A 22,510-nucleotide genomic window follows, 5' to 3' on the forward strand; every position below is an offset into this window, starting at 1 on the left:
AGGGGCTGGCGGGCCCCTGAGAAGGGGAGGCGGCAGGGGAAGGACCCCTCACAGCCCACCTCGGCCGCGCCCCCTCAGCCCTCCGGGGAAAGCTCTCCCAGGTGCGGCTGGGGCTGGGGGCCCGGGAGGCCCGGCTCACCTCTGTCCCGGGAGAGGCAGTTGCGCTGGGACCCGAACCCGCCGCAGCTCTGACAGGACCGACCCGGAGGAGATGCTCCCACCCTGGCCCAGCGCGGGGGGAGGGGGAGGGGGAGGGAGGACGCATGCGCACGGAGGCCTGCCCTCAAGCCCCTCGGCGCACCCCCTCCTCCCGGGCCCCCGCCCACCCGCGGGGTGAGTGCAGGGTCACGCCCAGCCGGCAAGTGCGCAGGAAGGAGGTCTTCTGGGGGTGCGCTGCACGCGGCCAGACCTCGCTGTGTGCCCCTGAGTCCTGCTGCACCCTTACCTTGCCCCCATCTGGGATGTGACTGAGTGTTGTTAGTGTGTGGAGGGTGTCAGATTTTTGACCTGAGTGGCCAGGCTTTGGGAAATGTTTTGTGAAGGCCTCTTTGAAGCCACGGAGCCTGTGCTGCCTCAAGCAGGCCTTTTGGTCGCCTGGGAGAGGGTTCTCTCCGGTCCTGGAGGGAAAGAGTTGCAGGAGAAGGGTTATTCTGCAGGGTAGTAAGAACCTGATTCGAGGTGGATGTGTGTCAAAGTCAAACATTTCCCAGACTCCCTTGCAGCTATGGCAGTCATGTGACACAGTTGGACCAATGAGCTGTAAGCAGGAGTTATTGGGCGGGGCATCCAAAATGCTCCTTAAAAGGGGGATGACTGAGCTGGCTGCTTCCCTTCCCCACACGCCTTCTTGACTGGGCAGGGCTCTGGTGGTCATCTTAGGGTCATAAGGTGGGCTTGAATAAAAGTGTAGGAAACCTCAGCCCTGACTCCTTTGAGTGGCCAAAGAAATTCTCATTAGGTGGGAGAATTAAAACCCTCAAATGAGCCTCCAATTCCCCAGCCCTTGTCAATGGTAGGCACTCCTTCCCCCAGGAAGCTACCTAGGAGGACCAAATCTAAGTATGCTAAACCTGGACCTCCCCCACTGCCCCAATCAGGACAAAAGACAGGTGGCAAGACCAAGCTCTGGTGAGGATGCTTTCTGACAGTTTTGCCTTCTCAGCCCAGGGTGCAGCTGGGACCAGCTGTGAGGCTCCTATTTCTATAGCAGGCACTCATTTTCTCATGGATTCCACCTTCTAATCTGTAGTGGAGCCAGTCAAGCTGCTTGCTATATTTCCAGTTAGTTTTTTGAGCACTGATGTGCAGGGGGTTGACCTGATAAAGACCCATATCCTTGTCCCTTCATTACTCATCAGCCCTGTTGGCCAGGGGTATGGGGTTCCCCACCCATTCAAAGTTAGAAGGCTTTCTCCAGGTTTTGTAACAGCTTGTACTTTATTACATATGCAACCCCGCCATACCTGCCAGTTGACCCCCCCCCTCTCCAAAGTACCTCCTGGGGCCACTGAGCTGCCCCCCTGTCCTTCTGGGGCAGAGTAGATAGAGTCCCTTGAGCAGGCTGTGAGCAGGGGTAGATCCACAATTGATTATCACAGTCCTCTTATAAGTATTTATACTTAAATCAGCACCCTTGGGGAGTTGTAAAGGGTCCCAGGATGGGATGGAGTGAAGCTGCCCCTCATCCACGGTACAGCTTGGATGAACTAAGGCCAGTCTATCCTGGGCCTCAGAAGGTGGAGAAGAGGAGCACGTCCTGGGATTTAGTGTGAGTGGGGCATGCCCTCCCCAAACTTGTTCTGGTGGGCGACGTTCTTCGCATCTAGGAGAGCCTGGGAGGAGGAGGCAAGAGAGGCTAGGTAAGAGAGAGTGAGGACCCCCCCTACCTCGGCCAAGAGGCTGCCCTCACTCCAGCCCTCAACCACCCTGTTTCCTGGACTACCCCACCCACATGCAGAAGGGTCTCCACTCTCCCCTTACCCAATCACAGAAGGTATCTGTGCATGGGGGGTGTGAGTGTGCACACATTAGAGGGTCTGCCCAGGGTCTACCTGGTGGTGGACATAAGCCTGACAGTAGTAACACCAGGTAGACAGGTCGACGTAGCTGAGGACCAGAGGGTGTCCTGAGCCTTCATGGTGTTGGAGCATATGGGCATTGATGTAACGACCACAGTAGACCTGAGGTGGGGGAACGAGTGTCGGATAGGGATCAGCACCTACCTGCAGTTTACTCCTGGGCCAACCTCCACCCCATCCCCTTCCTCTGCTGCATACCTGATGGCAAGACAGACACACCCAGTTCTCCTGGAGTGCTCCACAGTCCTGACAAGGTTGGGTCACGTCCAGGCCTGTGTCAGGTATGGGGCTTACTGCCACCAAATGAGGACACCAGGGCAGTGGTGTCACGGCATAAAACATGGCCTGGGGTGGGTGAAACTGAGTAAGCTGGGGACTCCAACTCCCCATTATAGGTTCCTACATCGCATGCTCCTACCTGGAGGTACAAATGGGCAAGAGATGGAAACGACAGTCCCAGCCCCTCCCTGAGCTCACCTGGTCAGTGTCGGCATTGTCCCCAAAGCTCTGCATCAGCACTAAATCATCCATGTCTTGACCTCCAGTTGCCTCTCCTAGTAGTCTCTCCTCTTCAGGGCTCTGAGATTCTGGTGCCTCCTGGACACACAGAGGCAAGAGATGTATCCGAGATGCCCAATTCTTGCCCCTACTTCCCCCTACCTGGGTGCGGTGGGCATTACCTGAGCCTCGTTGTCTAGTTCCAAGGTCCTGAGATTCCCAATCAGCTTACTAGGGGATATGTGGGGTGGGTCTCCTTCCACAGGTGAGGCTGGGGGAGTCTGGTTGTCAGTGCTTGAGGCTGGAGGGACTTGGATCAGCTCAGCTCCCCTGACAGCCTCTGAGGTGGTCTGATCCAGCGTGGTTACTCCTGTGGTTGTCTCTGAGGTGGTCTGGTCCACTGTGGCTACTCCTGGGGTTGCCCCCAAGGTGGTCTGGTCCAGCGTGGCTCCCCCCATGGCTATCTCTGAGGTGGTCTGGTCCAGCGTGGCATCCCCTGTGGCCATTTCTGAGGTGGTCTGGGCCAGCGTGGCTTCCCCTGTGGCTGTCTCTGAGGTGGTCTGGTCCAGCGTGGCTTCCTCTGTGGCTGCCTCCAAGGACTTGTCCTGAGTGAGCTCCACCACAGCTGTCTCTGACTTAGTCTGGCCTGCAGTAGACTCTTCTACAGGTGATACTGAGGTGGCCTTCCCCCTGCCTGCATCCAGAATGTTCCCTTCTGGTGTGATCATCTCCTTGGCTGACCCAGGATTGGCTGGTTGGGGTGCCTTCTTGGTGATCAACAAAGAACTGGATGGTCCCTCCTTGTCTTCGACCTCTGGAACCATGGGAGGGAGATCCTTGAGTGTGGGTACTATCCCCTCTCCTGCCCTCTCCCGAGCCCCCCATAATCCCCAATTCCCCATGCCCACTCACTTGTGATCTGCAAGCTGCGCCAGTATCTGCGATGGACTTGGATGGTCTCAGTGATGGAGGCCAGGGCCCCTGCTAGTGGGGGCCGTGTCAGGGTCAGCAGAGGTGGTGGGTCCCCAAGGAGGGAGCGGGTGCAAGCAGCCATGGACTCTGAGATGGATGTCAGATTATAGCCACCCTTTGTTAAGGAAAAGGGGAGGGAAAGGTATGAGGAGGGTCCTCAGGGAATTTGGGAGGCAAGATATCCTGCCTCCCAACCCCTCTTCAGAGCCCCGCAAGTCTGGAGGGTGGGTACTGGGGACAAGTGAGTAGAACCCACATCTGTCAGATGGGCAGCACCCATTGTGTGAGGTGGTTGTTAAGAGGGATAAACTGTGATGTAAAGTGCAAGATAATAATAACCACAGTAACGACAATACTGACGGTAACATTACTAACAGCTGACATTGATTAAGCGCTTGCTGTGTGCCAGACCCTTTTCTAAACACTTTATGCATGTTAATTCACTTACTCCTCACAACCACATTTGCTCAATCAGTACAGGAACCTGTCTCCACAGTATGGAAACCCCTGGCCACACCTCTAGAGAAGTCCCTGCCCCGACCTGGTACAGGAACAGCTGGTGTTTCTACACGAACCCCTGTCCTGACCTGGTACAGGTCACACTCTTTCTCACACTCCTTTGGAACTCCAGTTTCTGCTCTTTTTACAGATCGGAAGCTGAGGCTCAGAGTGGTTGGATGACTCGTCTGAGGTCATAACAGCTGGTAAGAGGTGGTGCTGAGGCTGGAACCTGGACTATCTGATGAAAGAGTCCATGTTCTTAACTGCCACCCTGCCCTGCCCGAAGCAGTCCTAGGCACACTGTGGGACTTTTTTACCAGCCCATTAATTTCACTGTGACTTATTGTCCTCATCTGTAAAGTAGTAAAAGTAATAGCACACGAAGTTGCCAAGAGAGTTAAACTAGTATATGAACAACATATAATAATAGTAAGCTACAGAGTTCATACAGTGCTGACCATATGCAGGCACTCTCCCATGGTTAGCCAGCCTTATCTTACAGATGAAGAAACTAAGGCACGGGGGCGGGGGCACTGAGTAATTTACAAAAGGTCAGTGAATTTTTCTCAGGAACTTGTTGGAGGCAGTTCAAGGAGTGGTAAAAGCATAGCCTCTAGAGCCAAGCTGCCTGGCTTTTCAAGCCCTGGCTCTGCCATTACTAAATGTGTGACCTCGGGCTAGTCACTACACCTCTCTGTGCCTCAGTTTCCCTGATATTGAGAGAGGAAAACTATGAGGTCAGCAGACTCTACCTCAGAAAGCTTCTTTGTCAAGTAAACAAATTAACAATATATTTAAAGTGCTGAGAAGAGTGTTTTGCACGTAGTGAGTGCTCAATTAAAGTTGTTAATGCTGGTATTATTTTTTTCGCTGAGGAAGATTTGCCCTGGGTTAACATCTGTTGCCAATCTTCCTCTTTTTCTTTTGCTTGAGGAAGATTTTCCCTGAGCTAACATCTGTGCCAGTCTTCCCCTATTTTGTATGTGGGTTGCTGCCACAGCACGATCACCAATAAGTAGTGCAGGTCTGTGCCTGGGAACCAAACCCAGGCTGCCAAAGTGGAGTGCACCGAATTTCACCAGTAGGCCACGGGGCCAGCCCCTATGCTGGTGTTATTATTAATGCCCATTATGTGCCAAGAATCCCAGGTGGGGACACTCAAAGGAGATTTTAAGAAATTACCCCAAGTGTTGCAGGCAGCCAGCAGAAAGGACAGGACTCCAGGTCTTCCAAACCACCCTCCCCACTGCGGGAAGAGGGCCCAAGAGAGTTACCTCTAGGATTAGGATAATGTGGCCATTGGCAAGGCCCATCAGCAGGTGGGTGAGGTGGGCATAGCCCTCAGGCGACACCTGGCAACCACCCAGTGGGTCACCCCGTGCAGCGTCAAAGCCAGCTGAGACTAGCACCAGTTCTGGGTTAAACTAAGGCAAGGAGAGAAAAGATGCATGGGCATGAGGGTGGGGGCATGGGTAGGCAGCAGCTGAGGAAGACCCAGAGACACGGAGACAAGGACAAATGAAGATATAGAGATGCAAGTCAGAGAGAGGGAGACATGGGACCTGGAGACTGGGAAACACAAGACCAGAGCCCTGAAAATAGGAAGGGGAGGATGTGGAGACACAAGACGGAGAGACACAGAGACATGGAGACAGATTAACAGAGATGTAAACACACCAAACACAGACTTAAGAGACATGAGACACAGAGACATGGAGACATTTCTAGAAATGGATGGATGGGGATATGAGACAGAGTCATGAGACAGAGAGATACGAGACAGAGACATGAGATGTGGAGGCTCAGAAGTCAAGAGACAGTGACATGGGACACAGGCACACAATACAAGTGCCACACACAGAAGATGGTCACATATAGCCACATGTACTCACATACAATCAGACAGGCCCATACAGACCAGACTACACATTGTACTAGTCACACACACATACATAGTTTCTCACAAAGGGGACAGTGATACACAGCCACCCCTGCACAGACACAATCATACACACGCCATCATCACACAGTCACACATACACTGTTGTGCCCATAGGAGGTGGCTGCTTGCACAGAGGCACACATGTACACATAGAAGGTAGTCACAGCCACCATGCATAGTCAGACACGCATACACATCTGAACATGCATGCTTACACAAAGGTCACAGAGATGGTCCTCACATTCATCTGCCCTCAGAGTCAGTCACACCCATACGATCCACCACACATACACACACACACACACACACACACACACAATACACACGGAGAAGGTGGTCACCTACGCCCGCTCATGCAGTTAGGCAAATATATATAGGCCACGTCCAGCCAGAAAGAGACACATAAACAGCAATGGCAGACACAGACAGAAAGGCGACTGTCACGCATAGCCTCCCACATGCAGAAAGTCACCAGTAGCTGTCAGAGAGCAACATGCAGTGACATACAGTATCATACCCATCACACACAGAAATAGTAGCGACAAATAGCCACCTGTGCAGAGTATCACACACAGACTCAAACCCTTCCCTGCCTTGCACACTCAGTTCCACAGACATGGCAGTCACACGGGGACACTATCAGACACAGGCACTAGTGATGGTGTACATACAGGACACACATACAGCCAGGCACACGCAGACCACCCCTGCACACCCAGAAGTCCCTCACAGTTACACACAGGGAAGGCAATCACATATAGCCACTGTATACAGCCAGACATATGCAAAGGCCATCACAGAGTCACATCCCCACCACAGCCGTAAATACAGCCACACACAGGCCATCTCACAGGATCAGTCATCTGGAAGTCAGACACATGCACACCCACTGCCACCCACACAGTCGTGTCACATACATCCTGACCCATACCTCATAGGCAATGGGAAGCACCAGGCGATGCCAGGCAGCCAGGTAGTCAGCGTCACCCATGCGGGGCCCGTTCCAGGTCACATTGACAGTGAAGCCTGTGCCTGCAGCCCGGCCCATCTGGCTGCTGGCGCCCTCATCCCCCAGGGGGAAGAAGGTACCGTGATCATAGCGGTGCAGGGAAATGTACAGCACGCTGCCGGGGATGGGGTGGGGAGGGGGGCCATGGCTGGTTAGCAGCCCCCGGCACCCCGAGGCACAGCCTGCCCACCTCCCTGCCCACACCCCGCCCCCTGCCCCAGCCTCTCACCTGGGGTCCTCCTCAAATATGTGCTGAGTTCCATTACCGTGATGGACGTCCCAGTCTACGATCAGGATCCTGGGGAGGGGACAGCTCCTCAGTTACCCAGGACACTCACTGCCTGGGGAGAGGGCAGGGGCTAGACCCCTGGGGTCTGTCTGGAGGACCCTGGGTCCCTGGGGAAAGTGCTGGGTGGCAGGCTTGTGGGTCCTATCAGAGGAAGGATGAAAGCCAGAGCCTGGGTCCTGAGGGTTTCATCGTGGGCCCTTCATTGCGAGCAAGTGCTCAGAGCTGGACCCAGGCCTTGTGTGGGTAAATGTGGGGGGCTGGATCCTGGCTCTTTGGAAGTAAGCACCAGGGGTCTGGGCCCTGGGTTCTGTCAGGATAGCCATCAGGGGGCAGAAATGCTATGCAAGGGGAGGGCGGTAGGGTCGGGGGTGGCCCTGGATCCTGTTTTTTAAGCACCTGAGTGCCTGCCACAATCTGGGGGTCCTATCTGAGTAAGCACTGAGATGCTAGATCCTTGGTCCTTTTCTGGGGAAGTGCTAGGCAACTAGACCCTTGGGTGTTTCTGGGGAAGTCCTAGAGACTGTACCACGGGGCCTGCTGAGTAAGCACTGGGCTGGGGGCCCCCAGGGAGCCCTTACCGCAGCGCATGCCCACTGATGGCCTGGGCATGGCGAGCAGCCACAGCTACAGAGTTGAAAAAGCAGAAACCACAAGCGGCATCCTGCTCTGCGTGGTGTCCCGGGGGACGCACCACAGCAATACCATTCAAAACCTAGAGGAGGGGCAGGGAGCAAAGATTAGACTACTCACCCTCAGGGCTTTCCCTCCCCTTTCTTCTCTTCCCTCTCTCCTGCCCCTTCCACTACTCCACCAGCAGCTAGGGCCCCCAGTCCTGCAGCCTCCATGCCCCTGGCTGCATTTCCCAGTGAGCAAGGCCTCAGGTGAGCAGGGGTCCCCTCCCTGCTGTGGACTCCTCTCCATGGCCCCTTTCCACAGGCCCTGCTCAACTCTCTCAGAGCCGCCTCTGTCCATCCCCCCCAGGACCTCTTCTGCAGAGCTCCCCACCCCAAGGCGGATGCACCTCTCCCGCCAGCACAGCCTCCACCAGGCGGCACACAGCGCCAGTGGCCAGCTGCGCGCAGGCGAAGGTGCTGGGGCAGATGTAGATGGAGTCAAAGTTGGCGCCCTCACGGTGCAGCTCCCGGGTTTTCATCTTCTCCGTGGCCCGTAGACGACCCACATATTCAGCACTGGAGGCACGGAGGGGGCACCAGGGACAGTTAGATGGTTCTGCCCCCTCCTTTGTCCCACAGCAGCTCCGGGTACTGGGGAGGGAGAGCCCAGGCTCCAGCCCCCAGGGCAGCATGTGTGTACTGAGGCCTGATCCCACCCCACACATGGGGGTCTGACCTGTGGCAGGTAAGAAGCTCAGCATCTGTGGCGGGACGTGCGGGCAGGGTAAGGCAGCGCTCGGCAAGGTGCAGCTCCTCCAGACGGCGCATGATCCGTGAGACACGCTGAGGCATCTCGGGGTGATGGCTAGGAGCAGAGAACCAGAGGCAGGGCTTAGCGCTTGAGGAGGGGGAGGGGCACCCCTGCCCACTGAGCCCTGCCCTCTGACTGCGCACCTGTCCCACAAGTTGTAGTGACCCATCATCCGCTGGTCATAGACCAGCCCGGTGCGAGCCTGCAGCACAGGCCACGTCAGGACTGGGAGTGCAGGGGGCTGCCATGGTCCCTCCTCTTTCTCCTCCACGTTGTCCCCCTCCACAATGTCCTCCTCCATGGTCTCAACTGCAAGACGAGGCCACATTTACCCTACTCCCCCACCCTGAATCCCCCCGTAATACTCTGGAACTCAGTTTACCCAAACATAAAAAGGGGTAGGAAGCCTGAAACCAGGGCCCAGTGACAGAGAGGGCCTGACCCTCCCCCACCAAGGCAGCCCAGGAAAGTCAGAGTGGGGTCTGAAATAGAATCTCCCACTCTGGCTCATTCCAGGCTCCACCCCCCACCAAGCCCACTCCTGCCTCTTACCTGATCTCACAAGGACCTCCCAGAAGGGCTCCAGGGCTTCCAGAGTGCAGGAGAGTGATGCCTGGGCACTGGAGGGCAGAGGAGGGGAAAATGTCACCAAATGGCCCCTGGGTGGGCAGTGAGGGTCCCGCTTCTCCCCTCTTCCATCTGGGCTCACCTCAGGCAGGGGGCACCAGGGGATTCCAGCATGGGGCAAGGATCTCCCAGAAGGGTGTGGAGCGAGGCGCTGACACCCTCAGCCAGAGAGCGGAGGTTGTAGCCACCCTGGGAGAAGGAGTGGGGGGGGGGCGGTCAGGAAAGAACCAGACGTTACCAGGGAAGAGTAATAATAATATTAGAGTGCTGACCGCATGTCAAGCAACAAGGAATTTAGAGAGTGACTTCATTCCGTTCACTGAACAGTGCTCTGAGGCGATTACTGCTATTCTTATGCCCACCTTACATAAGGAAAGCAGAAGCACAAGGAAGTTCAGTGACTTAGCTGAGGTTGTCCAGCTAGTAAGTGGAAAGGCTGGGATAGGAACTCCTGCCAGACTTGAGTGCTTTGTTCTCACGTCTTCCAGGATCCATGGGCTGAGAGGCGAAGTGAGTCACTCACCTCCAGAGACAGGATCAGCTTGCCTCCTGCCAGACCCATGAGCAGGTGGGTCAGGTGGGCGAACCCTGCTGGAGTGGCAGCCATCTCACCCTGAGGGGATGTGGAGGGTCAGTCTGGCTCTCGGTAGCCCCCTTCTGCCCAACTGCCATCCCAGGGAGCTTGCCTTACCTTGGGGTCCCCTTGGAGGGCATCAAATCCAGCAGCCACCAGGACTAGCTGCGGCTGGAACTGAGGGGGGAAGGGACTACATGAAGCCACCTGCCTTCATGGCCCATCCCTCGACATCGCCCCTGCCCCAACACACCCCAGACCCCCAGGACCTCCAGGGCGACTGGCAGCAGGATGTGCAGGAAAGCAGCAATGTAGTCGGCATCTCGCATGCCCACCTGCAGACAGAGAAGCAGGATGGGGACATTCTGCCCTCTGCCCCGAACCAGCTGAAGTGAGGGGCTCACTTTGGGGGCAAAGAGTGGGCAGACACTGACCTGGTTCCAAGGCACATTGATGGTGTATCCCCGGCCTTGGCCAAAACCTATGGTGGACCAGTCAGAGGCCTTAAGGTGGGGCCAGAACCGACCCTGCTCATAGCGGTGGATGGAGAAATAGAGGACGCTTGGGGCAGAGGAAAAAAGAGGTCGGGGGGTTGAGGAGTCAATCCCCCAGACATCCCTAACTCAGAGCTATCACGGTTTACTCAACCACTCATCCATTCTCTCACTATTTTCCCCATTAATTCTTTAATTCATATATTCACTCCTTCTTCCATTAATTTATCCCTCCATTCAGTTGCCAATTTACTCAGCCTCCCATTCATTAATTCTTCTATTTATTTATCCATTACCTCACTCACTGATTCACTTGATCTCTTACCAGAACTCCTCCCTTGGCAAACATTGCTGCCCCCCTCAGTGCCCACCCAGTTCCAGCTCGGAGACCCTGAGAGCTATCCGGTCTGTCTCAGCCCCCGAGGGCTCCTGACCCCGTGGAGGACTCTAGATCATGTCTGTCCATCCACCTGCCCCTGTGACCAAGGTGGTAACAGCAGGACAAACCCACACAGGGCATGGGGCTCTTAGTGACAGGAGCCAGCTAAGGCTGAAAAGAGCATCAGGCAAGGCTGGGGAGCTTAGTGTTTCCCATGAAGGAAGTGGGGAGACTCAGGGGAAGACTCAGTGGGGAGGTCAGAATGGGTCGGACTTGGTTGTGTGTGTGGAGCTGGAGTGGGGGTGCCGGCTGGGGCTCCATGAGGCCAGTGAGGGGACAATTCCTCCTTCCCAAGACCTTACAGGCCACCTCCACTACTTCTTCTATTTTATAGGGGAGAAATCGAACACTCAGAGCAGTGAGGGGGACTGACACACAGAGCAGATACTGATAAGACACGATGGTACGTGTTCTGATAGAAAGCCAGGCAGGGGACTGTGGGAGGGCTTAATTCTGACTGGGACAATCAAAATGAATAATCTCTCATCCATCCGTCTGTTCATCTGCCTCCTGCCTTGTTCCAGAAAGGATTTAAGGTAGCATTTTTTTCTTTTTTTAGGGAAATGCAAGAAATAGTGGTAAGCAATGAATCTAGTCAAACTTAATAGTCACATTTTAATAAATGGTGACCATGTAGTTGTGAAATTGAATGCAACTGGTATAAAAGGATTTTTGAAATTGAAGAAAAAAATCCTGAAATTGGGGAATGAAATCCATGTGAAAGCTCTGGTCTTGAGTAGATGGGGGATGACTGTTTTGCTTTAGACTCTGATAGATAAATATACAGTAGAACATAAAGATTATCATCAGGAGGAAAAAAGGAAAAAGGAAAAGATTTAAAGATCGCTCACCTCACAAGAGAGCCACCAGAGTCAACAAACAAAAGAATACTCAAGGAAACTGAGTTTATAAAACAAACAAGGAGATTTTAAAATAAGTTCGACTGACTTGCAGTGAAAGGACGGTGGACTGATAGCTCTCCTACGACCTCCCTCCTCCTCCTTGCTCTCCTGCGATCCCAGTCAAAACATAGGAAAGGAATCGTAAATAAGGATCAACCAGGAAAGACTGAGAATGGGAGAAAGGATGTCAGACAATAAGAGACTTCAACAAATCTCTGGAAAGCAGTCTTTGAGGCTCCAGGGGCCCCAGAGGTTGGGGAGGGCACCCAAGGTGACCTGAGGTTTCCCTTCTGGAGAAATCAAGCACAGATCCAGGTCAAGCACAGATCCAACAAAATCAATTCTGAATAGCTAATTCATTGAATGACCAATTCACTAAATTTACTTGTTTCTTTTAGCTACTTAGCTTTAGTTTACTTGTTTCCTTGTCTTCATAATAGTATTTTAAGGACTGACCAATTTGTCTCCACCCAAGGACCCTGCTGATGGAGTTAAGAGACTGAGAGATGGGCAGCTGGGAGACTGAAGGGCATGGATAAATATTTTTTTATTTATACATTATTATTCATGAGGAAAGATGCCATGAATATATTCACAATTCTTCATATCCATGCACACAGTCAATAATATAGCCACAAAAGAACACAGCTGTAGCTTCCAATGCATTTATTAAAACAAAAAGAATGATTAATGATATTTAGCAATTCTTATTCATTTGCTTAGAGATGATACTATGGTTATGCTTTTTTTTTTTTTTAATGCCCCATGTTTTGGAGAGATATTCTGGAATATTTATAGAAGAAATGATATAGTGTCTGGGATTAGCTTCAAAATAATATAGGAGGTTCAGCAGTGAGTGCAGGTATAGATAAAACGAGATTGGCCAATGAGTTGATAAATGTTGAAGCACTCAATTGAAGAAGCCAGAAATGACCAAAATAAAGAACACAAGAGGAAGAAATTAATGAAGGTAAAAACAGAAAAAATGAAATATAAAAAAATAAACAATGTAACAGTGAAGATGGCCAAAAAAGCCAAAAGCTAGATTTGAAAGGTAAAATTGACAAACTTTGGCAAGGCTGAGGGTAAAAAAAGAGATGTCAACCCAAGAAGAGACCCCCTTTATTCTGGCATTTGGCAGGATCCCAGCTCCCTGCCCATACTCCCTAAAGTTGAGACCTATCAGTGGACATTTCCCGCCCCTGTCCCAGGGAAATGCCTTTCAGGAAACATGCGCCACAGCAGAGCAGTCCCAGGACAGCCACCTGCAACAGTGCTTCGTTCTTAGGTATAAATGGCCAAATAATGATCACTAGACATTTGAGGAAAACTGAAGAAAACTTAAGAGAGCTCTGAACTAGTACTCTATAAAAACAAGATCAGGAATGAGATGGCATAGAAACACGGAGGAAGAAAGTGCTTTTGGAGATTAAAGAATATCTAAATACATAATTCAACAGAAGGGCTTGAAGGTAAAGCTGAGGAAATCCCCCAGGATACAGAGCAAAAGGAAAACGAGACAGAAAACGTAAGATAAAAAATAAGAGACACAGAGGATCAACCCAGGAGGTCTAACATCTGACTAGCAATAAGAGACCAGAGAGAATACAGTAGAAGAAATCATCAAAGATCTAAGAGAAGAAAATTTCCAAGGATTTAAGGAAGGCATGAGTCTTCAGATGTAAAATGTCTGTCCACTGCTAAGCAGAATGAGGGGGCCGGGGTAAAATTTCAGAACACCAGGGATAAAAAGAAGAACCTAAAACCTTCAGAGAGGAAAAGAGGTTACTCAGAAAGGAAAGAAAATAGGACATCAGACATCTGCCAGCAACACTGAATGCCAGAAAATAATAAAGCATTGTCTAGAAAACAGCCAACCTAGATAACAGGCCACAAGAGCTCAGGCTCTATGGGGAAAAAGTGGATTTTATGCAGTCGGTTCAATAGAGGCTGGATAAAACCACAAGTCCTTAGTATTGTCCTCTATTGACAAGGACCCGCTCCATCACTTTCTGCAGGAAGCATAGGCTGGTACCACCCTTCTGAAGGGAAGTCTGGCAGTAGAACCCAGACTTGAAAGCATGCTGACCCTCCGACCTAGCAATCCACTATCGGAAATTCATCCTATAGATATGCTCAGAGAAGTGTAAAATTATATATTTTCTAGACTATTCACTGTAGAATTGTCTGTAATGGCAAAAACTGGGAGGCATCATAAATGTCCCGTGGTTAAATGACCAGAGGTACAGCCATACAATGGAACACTGTACAGCCCTTACAAAGACTGAGGTGGTGCCTTTTTTTAGAGGCACTATCATGGAGAAGTGTCCACAACATGCTGTTAAATGCAAAATGCAAGTTGCTGGAGGACATGTAGAGGATTGTCCCATTAGGCAGTGTGTTAATAACAATAATGATAATAACAAATATTCATACATCATAGGAAAAATTCTGTAAGGATATAACCTAAACTATCAACAGTTATTTTTGAGGTGATGGGAATTACAGGAGACTCACTGCTTTAGACATTTCTGTCTTATTTAATTTTTTTAAACAAATACTTTGCAGTAGTTATAATCAGAGAAAATAAAGTAGTAATTTGAGGTTCATTCCAGCTCCAGGGTAAACTGACGAACAAGACCTCCAGAGATCTCTGGGCTCAAATCTCATCTCTTTCACTTCTTCTCTGTGTGACCCTGTAATCTGTAAGTCTCAGTTCTCCCTTCTGTAAAATGGGGAACCCGGCAGTCCCTGCCTGAGAGTGAAATTGAGAGCAGACACACAGAGAGCAGCACAGAGCCTAGTCCCAAGGTGGGCCCAATGAATGTGAATGCCTTCCCTTCCCTCCTAGGCTCCTTCCGGTTGGGCCTATAAGAGTGGGGGGTGGCCGGGAGTCTAGCATCTAGGGTGGCACTTGGAGCATACCTGGGGTCCTGGTCAAAGGTGAACTGTGTTCCTTGACCATGGTGTACATCCCAATCCACGATAAGGATCCTGTGAGCAGGAGAGAGGGGGGCACTTTGTAAGAGGACCAAGGTACAGCCAGGGAAAGTGCCCAGACCAGGATATCCCACTTCATGCCACCCCATCACACCCGCCCTGCTGCTTTGCTGCTGACCTCTGAATTTCATGCTTCTGTTGAGCGTAGCGGGCAGCCACGGCCACATGGTTGAACATGCAATACCCATCCATAAGACTGTGCTGGGCATGGTGTCCAGGAGGCCTAGGCAGAACAGAGAAGGCCACAGATTGGGGGAGTCCTCCTGTGCAGAGATGGACTCTCCCCTGCTCTCTAATCCTGGACCACCAACTCCCCCTCAGTGCCGATGCCTGCAAATCTGCCACGAACTGAGTAAATGGGGCCCTCGGATGCTCACCCCCAGTCTACTGCTCTCTCTCCAAAGGAAATTTGGTAATGTTCATTAAAATTATTAATGCATACACCCTCACACCCAGTCATCCTGCTCCTGGGGACTTAGCCCGCAACCTATATAACAAAAAGGGTGAAATAACATGTTTATAAATGGACAACGATATTTGCTGTTGCATTTTTTGGAGACAGTAAATGATTGGGGAGAACCAAAATGCCCAAGGGTAGGGGGCTGGTTACCCTACTGTGCATTTGCACAATGGTGTTCTACATGGGTGTAAGCTACACATTGTTAGAGAAAAGCTTTCCAAGATGTAGAAATGAAAAATGCATGGTAGGGAAGGGAGCATGTCGAGTGCTACCACCATTTGTGGCTAAAAAAGGGGAGGGAAGAGAAAGGCTGTATCCTGTACATTTCACCAATTCTGGGAGGTCAACAATGATAAGATGTACCATGATTTTATATGCCAACAACGAAGCAGAAAATGCTACCAACTGAATTCTGAGACGCCACTGTTGGTAAGATGCATTTGGATTTCAAGATGTTACAAATATGAAAAATCCACTACGCATCTTAGAACCAACGGAATACGGTATTTATTCCATCAATAGGCACGGACTGTTTCTGGGAGGACATGAGTCGGTTACAGTGCCTGCCTTCAGGAGAGGAAGGAGATGTCTGGGGGACAGGAATGGGAGGGAGCCTTTTCCCTATACCCCCTTTTGTACCTTTTGACTCTTGAAACATGTGGATATACTGTCCATACCAATATATTTTACATTTGAGGGAAGGAATTTTTTAAAATGTAAGAAGACAAATGCTGGCGGGTCCTACCTGATGATGGCCATGCCATTCCGGATCTCGGCCCCCAGGACAGCATCCACCAGCCTGAGGACAGAGCCTGAGGCCAGGCAGGCACAGGTGTATGAGTTCTGGAGAGATAGTAGGGAGTCAGAGAAGGAGTGAGGGAGAGAGCAACCCTGTCATTCAGCTGCTTCCCCCAGGGTGGGGTGGGCGTGGGGATAGGGCACCTCAGGATTGCCACCACCCTCTGTCCTCACAGTTCTGATCCATACCGGATGCAGATAAACTGAGTCATAGGTGTCTGCTAGGATGCGGAGTTCCCTTTCATTCATGTATTGGGTCGTCTCCATCAGATCAATATATTCTAGGCTGGGGACACAGACGGGGGATGAGAGTCAAGGGTATACTTCCCTCCTCGGCCCTGAACCAGGGCCCTGTCCCTCCCCAGCTGAGCTTTCTGTGCATCAGACTCCCGGACATGTCAGGCCTCCTCAACTGTCAGTGTGGGGGAACAGCTGGGATACAGGACACATTCCCTGCATCCTCCCTAGCCCACCTCATTTCCAGTAATATCCCTTGTCCTCTGCTCTAGCCACACCAAATCCTATGTCCAGGCCTTTGGCCTGACTGTTCCAGCTGTCTGTACCTCCCTTCCCTCAGCCCTTCTCTTCATCTGACTTATTCTTTTTCTTCTCTTAAAGCTCAGCTCAGATACCCCCTCTGCCAAACTAGCTTTCCTGGAGCCACACTGACAACCCAGCCCTCTTGCTCTAGGTTCCTGCAGCCTCCCAGGGAAACTCCCTGATCACTCTGCCCACACATCCACCATGTGTTTACACACCAGGTTATAATAACAACAATAGCTCATCATAGGCTGATGATATGTCAGGCACCATTCTAAGCACCAGACGCATACTGAACCCTCCTGAGGAACTTATGTTTACTAGCCCCCATGTTACAGGTGATGACACTGAGATTCAGAAAGGCTCAGCAACTTGCCCAAGGCCATGGGACCCATGACATTCCTTCCCAAAGCATCCAGCCTGCCCTAGTTGGCCCAGGGTAGCCTCTTCCCTACCCCTACAAGGCTCCCAAGCCTTCACCTGTGAACCAACATCAGCTCCTCCTTTTCGGCGAACCGGGCCTGGGGAGACACAAGGAACAAGGGGCTAAGCCACTGGCCACCAGGTCCTGCCAGCTCCTGCCCTCTACCCAGGTTGTTGGCTGGCGGCAGGGTGGGGATGGACAGACTCACCTGAAAGGACACACAGCGGTCCAAGAGGCCCTCCTGGATCAGCTGCTCCTTGATGGCATGGAGCCGCTCAGGGCCTTCAGGGAAGCTGGGTTGACGGAAATAGAGTCACACACACACACACACAGACACAGATAGATATGGGGACACTGGTGAGCACATTTGCTCCTGCCGCATCTTCTCCATCTACCCTTCTACAACTGCTCACGCCAGAAACTTTGGAGTCATCCCTGGCGCCTGTTGGCTCTGTTCTCACAATTTATCCAGTCTGCCCCTCTCCTCGTCACACAGCCTCCGCCTGGGATCTTGCACTCAGCTCCTCACTGGCCTCCCTGCTTCCGCCCTCGCTCCCCCAACAGTCCTTTCTCTGCACAGCAGCCAGACATTGGTTAAAACCTAAATCAGATCATGCCCCCTCTGCCCAAAACCTCCCTGTGGCTCCCATCTCATTCCGAGTAAAAGCCAAAGTCCTCCCCATGCTCCAGAAGGCCCCGAACAATCTGTCCCATCACCTCTCTGATCCCATCTACCACTCTCCCCTCTCTCACTCTCCTTCTACGCCGGTCTTCTCCCTGCTCCTCAATCAAACCAAGTACTTTTCAGCTAGCTCATCTCCCTGCGTAGAACACTCTTCTCCCAGACGTCTCCATGGCTCACTCCTTCAACTCCTTCAGATTCCTGACCAGTTCTCAGCGAGGCCTTCCCTGACCATCCTATTTAAAACTGAAGAGTCCCCTCCACTGCACTTTCTGCTACTCTCCCTCCCACTCCATGTTTTTCCACAGCACTTCTCTTTCTAACACACTATATCATTTCCTTTTTGTCTGTTTACTGCCTGTCTCCCTCTCTAAAATGTAATCTCCACGAAGGCAGGGGTTTTGTTTGTTTGTTTACTGCTGTGTCCCTAACTCCTCAGGAAATGGTAGAAGTGCAGCAATAAATGAAGTCTTTTTGCCATCATGAGTCTTCTGTTTGGATAGAGAAGATAGATACTAAACTGGTAAACACATAAGTACACTAATGAACAAACAATGACATGGGGCTAGGAATATCTCAAAGATCAGGTGTGGGGGAAGGAGAGTGGCCAGGCAAAGCCCTCTCTGAGAAAGTCTCCTTGAGATGAGAATGTTAACTGGGCAAGGAGAAGGTGGAAACGAATCTCTGGAAAACAGATCGGCCAGGGTAAAGACTCGAGATGGGAGAGTGCCTAGCATGTTGGAAGAACAGCAAGAGGACCAGTGTGGGTGAAGTGAAGTGAAGCGAAGCAAATGAGTGGGAGGATTGGCTGATGAGGTCACCAAGGCAATGTGGAGCGTGATCATGTGCAACCTTAGAGGCTTGGATGAAGAATCTGGACTTTACCTTCAGGGGAATGGTCTGCCCTTGAAGGATTTTAAGAAAGAAAACATCATCTAGTACATATTTTTTTAGGCTGCTGTGTGGAGAACAGACAGCAGGGATGAGGGTGGAAGCAGGGGACCAGTGAGGAAGCCTCTGCAAGCCTAGGTGAGTGATGATGAGGTGGCAGTGAAGGTGGTGAGGAGAGATCAGATACGAAGTACATTTCGAACACAGAGCCCAAAGACTTTGCTGATGGATTACAACATGTGTGAGCGAATGGGAGGTGTAATACTTCCGTTTCAGCACAAACGTCCCTTCTTCATGAAAACCTTCTGGGAACCCTGGATGCTAGTCTAGGGTCCCCTACTAAACACTCTTGAATCTTCTGGTCTTAAGTCCTCCTTTAATAACACCTCACACTGCTGTTGGCTGTTTGATGATCTGCTCTCCTACTCCCCTATCAGTTCCTTGAGAAGGGACTCTGTCTTGTCCGACATGTTTGTATCACTAACTCCTGGCACACAGTAGGCACTCAATAAATGTTTGTTGGATAAATGAAAAGAACCCTTTCAAGCCTGAGCCCCATCTCCCTAAATCATCTGCTTCCTGTCTCCAGGCTAGTGTAAGAAAGGATCTGTTCTTGCTAACAGGCTCTAAGTGTGTATATTTGTGTCATTTGGAGATGGCCTGGAGGAACCAGCCTCACCTGTCATCCCAGAGGCAATGAAATTCATTTAGCTGCTCATCGAACACCAAGCCAGTGCCAGACAGCGTCTTGGCCTCAAGGTTCAGATCCTGCAGGGAAAAAAATGGGAGATACCAATCAATTTAGAGCCTGACTCAGAGGGAACATCCCATACTGTCCAGCATGGAGAACCTCAGGGTTTTGATTGTCACAGGAGCTAAATTGCAGCCAGGCCTCTCTCACCAGCCCTTGCAGCCCCATGATTAGGTCTTGGTCGGCTGCTTGGCTGAGCTTCTTCATTCTGCCTTTCTTCTTTACCTCCGCTAGATTAGGGCTGGAGCGGAGTGTGGCACCCTTCTTAACACTCCTCTTCTGCCAAACACAGAGAAGGGTCAGAGTCCAGGGCACAGTCCATTGCTCCCCCTCCCGCTAATCAGGGCAGGTCTAAGGCCTCACCGAGGCGACGCTGGAGTCGTGGGGGGGGGAGTGGGGGTTGTGCCTACTCCTTCGCTGCCTGGTTGTGGTGGAATCCTGGCCGGTAGAGGTCATGGTCGGGGAGGCTTCACCCCTGACGACGTTCTAGAGGTTGGGGTACAGGTGACTGTGAAGGGGCTGGAGTGTCCTGAGGACCCCATATCCCAGCCCCTTCTCAGGCCCCGCCCCCTATACTAGTTTCCATCCCTTAGGCTATCCCGTTCCCCACCGCCTTCTAAACTCCGCCTCTCTCAAGGCCCTCTTCCTCCTCTGGGGTGTCCATTCCACCTGGTCCCGCCCATTCCATTCCACGAGGCTCCACCCTTCCAACACTATTCTTTCTCCTTTCCATCTTTCCCTTTCACTGAGCAATTAACGCCCAGGCTGAGCCCGTTCTAGGGCCTTCATTTTCCAGCTAATCACCGCCCCTTCCGTTCTACTCAGCCCCATTCCCAGACCCTTTCATTCCTCTAAGCTTCGCCCATACCCCACCCCTTCACAAACCTGCCCTTTTCAGCCAATCTCCCGGGATCATCACCCACCCTTTCACTCAGCCAGACCCAGCCCCGGCCCCGACTCCACCCTTAACGAGCCACTTAACTCCACCCCTTATCAGGCCGGACCGGCACCTTTCACTTGGCCAGATCCCGCCCCTAACGTTTCAACTAGCCCTGCTCCTCGGGGGACTTCCCCTGGCCTTCCACCAGACCCCACCCCCTCACCCAAACCCTACCCATAACGCGTCACCAAGCCCCTTCAGCCAGTTCGGAGCCCACTCCCGCCAGTCCCCTCCCCCACCCCGCCCCCGCCGTCGACTCCGACCAATCGCTTCAGGTCCACTCACTGAGCGCAGCCCCTTTCTCAAACTCCGCCCTTGGCTCCCGCCGCCAAATTCCCGGCGACCTGTGGCGCCGCGGGTGCCCGAGGTCTTCTTTTCCATTGGGCCGGGTCTCTCTTACTGCCCGCCCTGATCCCGCCCACAACGGAGAGCTCGCTGCAAGGCCGCGCCTTTCGTGTGGGCCGCGCCTCCCGCGAGCTCACAAACGGCGGCTCTGTACGTCAGCGCGCGACGCGGGACGTGCTGCGCCTGCGTGAAGCGCGCGCCGGCCGTTCGACGCGGCGGTTAGGCTCAAACTCGCCCCTCCCCCAACCGCCTCCGCTGACGTCCTGGCCGCTGTGGCCGCCGTCTCTCCGTACCTGTGAGCCCTTCAGGCTCGCGCCGACTGTGCCATGCGGTGACTCAACAGGGCAAGCAAGCAAGCGGGAGAGTTAGGAAGGGGCCTCTTCTCTCCTTCCCGCGGCTTCCCGCACGGCGCGTCGTGATGACGTGGCGCGGGCGGGCTGGCCTCTGCACCGCGAGCGCGGTTGAAACTGGACGATGGCTGGTGGCGGCCGAAATAGGAGTGGTGATGAGGCTAAATATGAGGATTTTCTGAGTTAGTATATTCACTAAGGTAGTACAGAGGAAGCACTCACCAAATGTTAGCTGTTAATATTCTCCCGCGAAGGTGGATAGTGAGGCGGAAGGAGTCTTAGTAGGGGAAAGTAACTGTAATGATAGCCAGCGTTACGTGACAGGCATTGTTGTAAGCCACAATTCTGTGAGGTAGTTCCCATTGTTAAGGCGGCCTTGCAGATAAGGAAACTGAGGTGACGCGACTTAACCATGTGACCTTGGCAAGTTACTGAACATCACTGCTTCAGTTTCCTCATCTGGAAAATTGTGATAATAATAGTGCCCCGGGCCAGAATGGACTCGGGGAGGGGAGTTTTTCTTGGACGGCAGCTCTCCCTGCCAGCCCCCTCCACCGGGTAACCTCTGCTCCCAAGCTGCAATAGAAAGTGTGTGCCTGGGGGGTAGGAGGAGTTGCCCTCTAATGCCCCCCAACTCCCTCCCATGTCTAAATGTCAGCCCCGCAGGAGGCCGGTTTGTCCTCCTAATCTCCCTCTCTCATTCTTCACCATTTCCTACCGGGCTGTAAGCTGGGGCCAGAGAGATAAGCGGTCTGGGGTTCAGCATCGCTGACTAACAAACAGATTGACAGCCCTGCCGCCCAGTAGCTGGGCCCTCTGAACCCTCTTGAAAACCCCGGTTCCAGCCTTCTCTTCTTTTCCACTCTTTCCCTACCTAAACATGTCTTTAGTCCCAGTGGAAGAGGGTGACAGCCCTAAGACCTTTAAACCTCTACATACACCAAAGAGAGGATATACACAGTGATACACACTGAGGAACATTCTGGAGTTGTGATGCCTGCAAAGTAAGAGTAGGGAGGCTTGTAAGAGCCAAGGCCATTTTTCTGTATAGTCAGAAGAGAGCTTCCTGTAGAGCAGGGGTCGTCAAACTTTTGCTTTAAGGGCCTGATAGTAAGTATTTTAGGCTTTGCAGGCCACAGAGGGCCTCTGTGGCATATTTTTCTTTCTCTCTTTCTTTTTGTCTCTTTCTCTCTTTCCTTTTTTTTCTTTCCCTTTAAAAATGTAAAAACGGGCTGCAGTCTGGCTTTGGCCTGAAGGCCATAGTTTGCTGACCCCTGCTGTAGAGTGTCGGTCTTTGGTTTCCTTTATCTGGCTGGGATTCTTTTACAGGATGAGTGCAGAGGTCCCATGCTTCCTGAGGAGAGGTATTCCTTTTGTGTGAGGTGTGAGGATAGGGATTTATGGACAGGGGTCAGGTCACTTCTGGTGTTCTTCTGTTGGGTCAAGCAAATGTTCCTGGACAGAGTGAGACTTGGGATTCCTTTAGTGTCTATAGTGCTGTTCCTCTACTGAATCAAGCAGATGTTTCTATACAGGACAAGAGAGTTGTTTCTAGAGAGCTCCACACTAGGGGTTCCCT

General features: G+C 52.1%; 1 protein-coding gene across 12 annotated transcripts; it reads right to left on the reverse strand.

Moving 5' to 3' along the window:
- Positions 1-1,413: 1,413 nt before the first annotated feature.
- On the reverse strand, positions 1,414-21,015 carry HDAC6 (histone deacetylase 6). 12 transcript variants are annotated; one of them, XM_044763657.2, is made up of 29 exons: positions 20,522-20,540; positions 19,660-19,782; positions 19,522-19,575; positions 19,225-19,313; positions 17,181-17,265; positions 17,029-17,069; positions 16,198-16,294; positions 15,956-16,053; positions 14,869-14,973; positions 14,676-14,744; positions 10,350-10,476; positions 10,185-10,250; positions 10,033-10,092; positions 9,865-9,954; positions 9,424-9,530; positions 9,267-9,334; positions 8,858-9,023; positions 8,640-8,768; positions 8,311-8,479; positions 7,868-8,001; positions 7,230-7,298; positions 6,923-7,115; positions 5,324-5,473; positions 3,489-3,663; positions 2,759-3,390; positions 2,556-2,675; positions 2,277-2,423; positions 2,052-2,180; positions 1,414-1,832 (listed from the first exon to the last, which is right to left on the reverse strand). In XM_044763657.2, exons 2-29 carry the CDS (start codon positions 19,750-19,752, stop codon positions 1,764-1,766), a joined length of 3,531 nt encoding a protein of 1,176 aa, XP_044619592.2. In that variant the 5' UTR covers positions 19,753-19,782; positions 20,522-20,540; the 3' UTR covers positions 1,414-1,763. The 12 variants fall into 12 exon arrangements, with proteins under 12 accessions (XP_044619592.2, XP_044619591.2, XP_044619593.2 ...); XM_044763656.2 differs by having other exon boundaries at positions 19,447-19,575; XM_044763658.2 differs by lacking the exon at positions 20,522-20,540 and adding an exon at positions 20,411-20,462 and having other exon boundaries at positions 19,447-19,575.
- Positions 21,016-22,510: the final 1,495 nt, after the last annotated feature.

This window comes from Equus asinus, chromosome X, assembly GCF_041296235.1.
Source record: "Equus asinus isolate D_3611 breed Donkey chromosome X, EquAss-T2T_v2, whole genome shotgun sequence".
Lineage (NCBI taxonomy): Eukaryota > Metazoa > Chordata > Mammalia > Perissodactyla > Equidae > Equus > Equus asinus.

Bases quoted from the DNA above. Each gene is read 5' to 3' on its own strand.
- HDAC6 (XM_044763656.2), bottom strand. From the start codon at position 19,752: ATGACCTCTACCGGCCAGGATTCCACCACAACCAGGCAGCGAAGGAGT. The intron at 14,974-15,955 runs GTAGGACCCGCC...TGTTCTGCCTAG, and splicing joins AATGGCATGGCCATCATCAG to GCCTCCTGGACACCATGCCC. The intron at 7,116-7,229 runs GTGAGAGGCTGG...CATCCCCGGCAG, and splicing joins ATATTTGAGGAGGACCCCAG to CGTGCTGTACATTTCCCTGC.